General features: G+C 38.0%; 1 protein-coding gene across 1 annotated transcript; it reads right to left on the reverse strand.

The window, feature by feature from the left end:
• Nucleotides 1–155: 155 nt before the first annotated feature.
• LOC114478524 (casein kinase II subunit alpha-like) lies at nt 156–7,853 on the reverse strand. The gene is made up of 9 exons (XM_028471637.1): nt 7,751–7,853; nt 7,599–7,658; nt 7,420–7,503; nt 7,231–7,341; nt 7,040–7,141; nt 5,790–5,890; nt 5,549–5,697; nt 5,375–5,464; nt 156–1,023 (listed from the first exon to the last, which is right to left on the reverse strand). The coding sequence occupies exons 2-9, from the start codon at nt 7,614–7,616 to the stop codon at nt 908–910; spliced, it is 771 nt and encodes a 256-aa protein (XP_028327438.1). The 5' UTR covers nt 7,617–7,658; nt 7,751–7,853; the 3' UTR covers nt 156–907.
• Nucleotides 7,854–7,873: the final 20 nt, after the last annotated feature.

A 7,873-nucleotide genomic window follows, 5' to 3' on the forward strand; every position in this document is an offset into this window, starting at 1 on the left:
TTTTTCCTTGGGGCTAGTTTGGTAAAATGCAGTACAATGGATGTTGAAAAACTCTGATAAATTGCCAACAATGGCTCATCTTTGGAAACGTCACCTTATATTGCCATCCAACCAGCAAACATGGTATACTCAATAACAACTAGGGCCTTCCAAAACCCTGTTTAAATGGTTTATTCTGAAGTAGTTGTTTTTTTTTTTTTTTTTTTTGTAGGCGATGACTCCTCCAAATGTAAAACAAAAAGTTACAAAATTGTATCTATGTAATCAAAACCATGTAAGAGACTTCATAAAAAACAAACATGAACACATACATAGACATACAGAAGTGAAAGTAACATAAAATTGGCAAACTATTGACCCTGTGGAACTCAGCATCGGGTGCATGCAACCTGACAGTAACTGTAGAATATCTACAAAAAGTCCAATTAAAGAATGATAGCATCTAACAACTTCAAAACACCAACACTCCTGCACATTACATGTTGTGCAACCAGAGAGCACTGATCAGGTGGGGCACGCCCAACCCCCGCCTCTGTTGTGTGAAGTCGTGTAAAGGTTCACAGTGTAATACAGCAGGATCCCCCATCAAACAGTGTCAAGCAAGACTGTATATTTGGAACATACAAAATAAATTTTATTATCCATTCTCTTTGTGTCTACATCTTATTAGAATGTCTAGACAATGGCATTGTCAAATAACACACCCAAATGAAATCTAATAATCCTGACAGGTGCCACAATACATTTCTGTCAAGTCCAGGTGTCAAAATATAACTGAATGTGAAAAGCAATTTAAATCTTCTTTGTTATTTTTCAACATAAAAAGGAGAGCCATGGCCCTGCACTGCAGTGAGAGCTGAGCAGGACATGGCCATCAGGACATGAGGAACACGATGGGGGCGGGGTTTCAGGGCTGGGCCCCGGTGGCTGCTGGGACTTGTGTAGCCAGAGCGTTGGGGGCAGAGATGACGGGGGATCCAGCAATGTTAGCCAGTGGTTGTGAGGAGGACATGGATGTGATGCCTGTAGGAGGGAGGAAGATGGTTAACCATTGAAATATGAATATAAAGGCAATCATAAGGTCAAACAGGTGCAACTTTGCTGCACAAAAATAGCAAAGGGTGTTGAAGAAAGCTATTCAATATGACGCCAACAAATGTATTATAGCTTTTATAAAACAAAGAAAAAATTATTGAAAACAACTGTTTTGTTTTCCATGAAAAACATTTTTTCTGCATTTTATAGAGAATCCAGGAACACAAAAGCACTTGCGTTCTGTTCAGGATAAAGACGCTATTGTATTTCTTGCTTATGTGCATTGTGACTCAAATCAGGATTATTGGCTACAGAAGTTTTGGGGGATATTACAACAAGAAAAAATAAAATAATTATATACAAACTTATTGAAAAAAAAAAAAAAAACTAACTACAATCGTAAATTTAATTCAACTTACAAAACCCGTCATGTACACCTAAAACAGTATCAATGCGACATGGTGTCTTGTTAATCTGGTGATTCCAAAACTGTTAAAATCACCTGTGAGGGTGATGTAATGACTACATCAGCTGACAGACAAAATAGTCTTTAGCAGACAGCACTGATATGTGTATGCAAAAAATGCCAATTAAATAAATATCAAAATTGGGCTTTGATTTTGATGGATGGAAGACACAAAGATAAGTAATGTTAATATTACTAAGATTGAAATAAACACCAGGATTGTCCAGAAGTGCAGACGGAAGGCGGAATGGCCCACTACTCTCTCTCTGGCCACCTTCTACTCTAAGGTGCGTTCACACCAAACGCGAGTGCAGTCACTAATCGTCTGTGATGAGTCGCTGGAACATAGTGGTGCTTTCTGTTGTCGCTTGAAGTCACATCATTTACATTGATTTAGAATGTAATCTAGTCACTTCAGTCATGTTCGGTGTGAACGCACCTTTATCCTGGTAATTTCTCTGCACAAGATATACAGGTGCTGGTCATAAAATTAGAATATCATGAAAAAGTTGATTTTTTTCAGTAAATCCATTCAAAAAGTGAAACTTGTATAATGAATACATTCATTTCACACAGACTGACATATTTCAAGTGTTTATTTATTTTAATGTTGATGATTATAACTGACAATTAATAAAAACATCAAATTGAGTATCTCAGAAAATTAGAATACTGTGGAGAGGTTCAATAATGAAGACACCTGGTGCCCTGCAAAGGCCTTTAAAGGGTCTCTCTGCAGGCTACACAATCATGGGGAAGACTGCTGACCTGACAGTTGTCCAAAAGACGACCATTGACAAGAGGCTGGCTGTTCACAGAGCTCTGTGTCCAAGCACATTAATAAGAGGTGAAGGGAAGGAAAAGATGTGGTAGAAAAAAGTGCACAAGCAATAGGGATAACCACGCCCTAGAGAGGATTGTGAAACAGATCCCATTCAAAAATGTGGGGGAGATTCACAAAGAGTGGACTGCTGGAGTCAGTGATTCAAGAACCACCACGCACAGACATATGCCAGACATGGGATTCAGCTGTCGCATTCCTAGTGTTAAGCCACTCGTGAATAAAAGACAGCGTCAGAAGCGTCTCGCCTGGGCTAAAGACAAAAAGGACTGGACTGCTGCTGAGTGGTCCAAAGTTATGTTCTCTGATTAAAGTTAATTTAGCTTGTCCTTTGGAAATCAAGGTCCCATAGTCTGGAGGAAGAGAGGAGAGGCCCAGAATCCACATTGCTTGAAATCGAGTGTAAAGTTTCCACAGTCAGTGATGGTTTGGGGTGCCATGTCATGTACTGGTGTTAGTCCACTGTGTTTCCTTAGGTCCAAGGTCAACGCAGCCGTCTACCAGGAAGTTTTAGAGCACTTCAAGCTTCCTGCTGCTGACCAACTTTATGAAGATGCAGATTTCATTTTCCAACAGGACTTGGAATCTGCACACAGTGCCAAAGCTACCAGTACCTGGTTTAAGGAGTAAGGTATCCCTGTTCTTGATTGGCCAGGAAACTCGCCTGACCTTAACCCCATAGAAAATCTATGGGCTATTGTGAAGAGGCAGATGCGAGACGCCAGACCCAACAATGCAGAAGAGCTGAAGGCCACTGTCAGAGCAACCTGGGCTCTCATAACACCTGAGCAGTGCCACAGACTGATTGACTCCATGCCATGCTGCATTGCTGCAGTAATTCAGGCAAAACTAAGTATTGAGTGCTGTACATGCTCATATTTTTCATGTTCATTCTTTTTGTATCGGTCTTAAGTAATATTAAAATTTTCTGAAATACTGAATTTGGGATTTTCATTAGTTGTCAGTTATAACCATCAAAATTAAAAGAAATAAACATTTAAATATATCAGTCTGTGTGTAATGAATGAATATAATATACAAGTTTCCCTTTTTGAATGGAATTTCATGATATTCTAATTATATGACCAGCACCTATACAAGCTGTGAACAGGTTGAAATGCATGTGTCTCACACCCAATGCATGAGACTTGAGAGTTTTGCATATACTGCTGGTGCGCAGAGCCCACACACTACATGAAACAGTGTTTTTCTGACTCACAATCACAATAGCTGCTTAAATAGCAATTTGTTTTACTGTAATGTGCAGTGTTTTTGGCTGAAAACAACAAGAGTGTGTGGATAGCGTCTACAGACACGCCTAATCATGAATATGCGTAAGTAGACCGCAAATCAGCCCCTTTTTAGAGTTGCTCAGAGAGTCACTTTTCAGAGGCTAAAACTCCAGAAAACAGGTGAGTTTGGGAAAATAAACCTCAAATACTATGTTGTTGGGGTTCTTAGGCCAAATGGAGATGGGTGAAAAATAGCAAAATATGGGACCTTTAACATTCACAACATTACTGAATTCAACTAAATTAAATAAATATTATCTTTAAGAAAAGTCACTGGTAGGAATAATTCACAGACCAAATTTGAAAAAAGATTTTGAAGAGGTTTTTAAAGGGGACACATCATGATAAATCTACTTTTTTAGCTTTTAAATGCATTTTGTTGTATATTTAGAGTGTTTAGAAGTACAGAAAAGTTCAAATTAGTCTCTTCAGGTGCTCCGTTGATATGTTTATATTCTGTTTTGGTCATATTTTTCAATCTGTTTCGATTTTTCAATTCTCTATTACGTTTTTTGAACAATGACATCACAGTATTTGCAGCGGAACTGCCAAATTAGGACATCGACTCCAGGCCCATTTTAAAGAGACCGCACCAAAACGAGTTGCTCTCAGAAGCACATCAGAAAAGGGGTAGAAAAGGGGCCTGTGGAGCTATAATAATGACTCAGACTCAAGCAGTGCAGTTCCGCTTTATATAGACCACAACTGTATGATTTATATGTAAAAAGGAAGGATTCAAAAGCATGATATGTCTCCTTTAATTCTTCTCTATGGATTGAATATGTATATTTTTCAAAACATTCATGATCAATATCATCATGAATCATGAATTAAAAGTCCTGCATCCGGGGTACTAGGTTACAAAAATCACAAATGTAAGATATATTTTGAATATTAATGTGCATTGATACAACTAAATATAATACCAAAACCAACAACAAGTAAACCACACAAAAATTATGGTAATCACACAGATATGTTACAGTACCAGACAGCATTCTACAGAGGACTACTAAGAGACCAAGTGCCCATACTACTGTTATACTATAAGTTGGCACATTTTCAACAGGAAAGAGGTAAACTGATGATGCTCAATTCGTTGTCATCATAATCATGGATACCAGGTTTCAACTTGTAAATGCATCATGTTTACAAAAACTAGGTGAGAAAATACATCACGCTAAGAAAATTGACAAAAGAAAAGCCACAATTACACAAATATAATGCACCAAAAGCCACCAGATAGCATCATTTTTGTGAAATTTTCCAAGGGGTGGCATGCCCCCCGACCCGCTTAGGTGTCGTGCAGCTGCGGCAACTCTCCGCGATTTTTTGCTTTCTGCTTTTTTATTTAACCCTACTACTTTTTTTCTGGACATCTCTGAAACACACATCCAAGGTTCAAGTTCAAGTTATCCAACTATGCAGGGAAGCTGTTTTCTAAAAGACTGATTCTCAGAATTGTATGAAAGAGAAATTAGGTGTAGAAGGCTGTAGATCTGGTATAAGTAAAAAATAAAATAATCCGACCCTAATTCTAATTGAAATGATAATTTTGAACACACTGTTGCACCATCTAACATGTCTACATTTCAGCCTTTTTTCCTGCAACTCTTTTGGACAGCTTGAAATGAAAAAAAAAATTAAACTGCTGTTGTAAATATTACCTTTCAAACATTAAACTATGCTATTTTTATTTGATTGTTTTGTGTGTGTAAAAACAGAGTGAAGTTTACGTACCGGCCATCATACTTGAGGAGCTGACTGGAGTAGAGCTGGCAGCCATCCCTCCAGGAGTGGCTCCTCTTCCCTGATCTTTAACAATGGGAACTGAGCACAAGGACGAGCGCGAGCACATGAGAAAACGAATGCATTTGCTAGAACGGAGGCACAGAGGAGTGGGAGCGGACTTACAAAAATAGGGATGATCCATGGCCTCTCTGGCTGTGAGGCGGGCTTGATGGTCATAGCGCAGCAGTTTGTCAAGGAAGTCCAGAGCCTCTGTGCTGACTAGGTGCTGGTTCTCACTGTGCACAAACCTCTCCCACCTCTTACGAGAATGTCTTTAAAAAGAGGAGAAAAAGATCACAACACATGGATGGCGTTTAATCACACGATATACTCACTGTAGGGTCAAACATCTGCCCTAATTTACCTTCCCAAAATGTCGTTGAATCTTGGATCCAGTTCAATGTTGTACTTGTCGATGTAGTCATACAGATCTTCTGTGCCCAGGACTTTTGCGATTCGCACCAGCTGCAAATTAAAGAAATATTATTTTACATAACACGCTTTCAGTTATGATTTAATGTTGCTTCCACCTGGAAGCAGAGGTGTAGCTGTTTGGTCATGTGCATGTGTTGAGGAACACAGAGGAATGTACTCTTATCATTCAGAGTCGACCTTCCTGAAATACCGCATTCAGACAACAAAAGCTAACTTGAAGTCACAGCAACTTACTTTTTCTAAAAGTGAGCACGGGAAAAAGAAATAAACAGTACAAAGACATTCAGTGAGGAATTGGTTTGGTTCCTGAATTTCTCTCAACATTTGGACGTCATAAAGCCTAAAAACTCTTCAAAATTGAGAGAATAGAAAAAAAAACCTTGTGTACCAAATACATGTTTATTTTTTACTAAAACATCTAGAACAGTGGTCTAAACATATTTTCCAACAGTTAATAAAAGGAAAAAGTTGCGTGGTGCACCATCAGACCACATACTGGAAAACAATGTTAACATTAGATCAAAGAGAACATTATCATTCCCAGAGGCCAATTAAGAACTCTAGCATCTTAAATTAATTAACACTGTCAACACAAATCTCTACTTTCTTTACAATTAGAATATAAGAAATATTACGATAATAACAGGAGTCTTGATCCAAAGTCATAGAAAAACAAATGAATCAGATAATTATGGTAAATTATAGTTTGACTACAAATTAATTTATTGAACTGTTTTCTATCATTCTAAAAAAATATTCAATGAGAGCATTAAAAAAAAAAAAACTACTTTAACAAGCAAATTATTTAAAATGACATGTTCCCCTGTTATTGGAAATATTCATTCAAAATAACAGCCAGTGATTGTTTCCTGGAGGCCTCGACAAACATGATGTAAGCCTTGAAATTGGATGTTACGTTGCTTTGCAACACAAATCAACAGGTGGTTGTTCTCAAATAAGAGCAGACAGGCTCTTAACACATGTAATAAAGCCAATAGAATTACATGCATCTCTAAGCCATGAGCTGAAATAAGAATTCATAAAGAAAATTAAGCTTAGTTGTTGAGATGACTTATCAAAGACATAAGATGAGGAGATAAAGCAGAAGTCCTTTGCCAAAACATTCTAAGACCTCTCACTGGGGACATAATACTGTTAAAGACAAATAATTTATCATACCTGATCATAATTGTCATGACCATGAAAGAAAGGTTCCTTCCTGAAGATCATGCTGGCAAGCATGCAGCCCAAACTCCACATGTCTAAGCTGTAGTCATACATCTACAAAAAACAAGGAGATCATAGGACAGAGTTGGAGTTTGGTTCTTCACTTCATTCTGTAGCTTTCATTTCATGGATCAGAGGCTCACCTGGTAGTCTACCAGCAGCTCAGGTCCTTTGAAGTACCTGGATGCAACCCTCACGTTGTACTCCTGGTTTGGGTGGTAGAATTCTGCCAGACCCCAATCGATTAGACGCAGCTGAAAGAGCGCAGAGGAAGTAGTCACTAAAACGCACCGATCAGCTGCTCACGCTGTGTTTAACATGTGCTACAATACCTTTCTGTGTTCATGGTCTATCATTACATTGTGTGGCTTTACATCTCTGTGCATGATTCCCATACTGTGGCAGTAATCCAGAGCCTATACCGAGTCAGAATAAAAAAACACTCAAACAGGGTGAAACTTGACATTTTTAAACAGGTCAGCAAAAAAAAAAAACACAAAGATTTGCCTACCTTTAGGATTTCATACATGTAGAACCGTATGTCAAAGTCTGAGAGGGTTTGATACAATTGCTTGAGGAAAAAAAAAAAGAGCAAAATGCATTATTATTATTAATAATAAGAAATTATTTTTCAGCAATCAACTGATCCAAGTCGTTCTTTACCTTGAAATCTGTGTTGTTAACATGTTCAAAAACAAGTGCCGGAGTTCGAGACTAAAATAAAAGATGGTACATATATTAGTTATTGAAAAAATTCAAACAAAACAGACCAGAACACAATGAGAA

The sequence above is a fragment of the Gouania willdenowi genome, chromosome 16 (genome assembly GCF_900634775.1).
Source record: "Gouania willdenowi chromosome 16, fGouWil2.1, whole genome shotgun sequence".
Classification (NCBI taxonomy): domain Eukaryota; kingdom Metazoa; phylum Chordata; class Actinopteri; order Blenniiformes; family Gobiesocidae; genus Gouania; species Gouania willdenowi.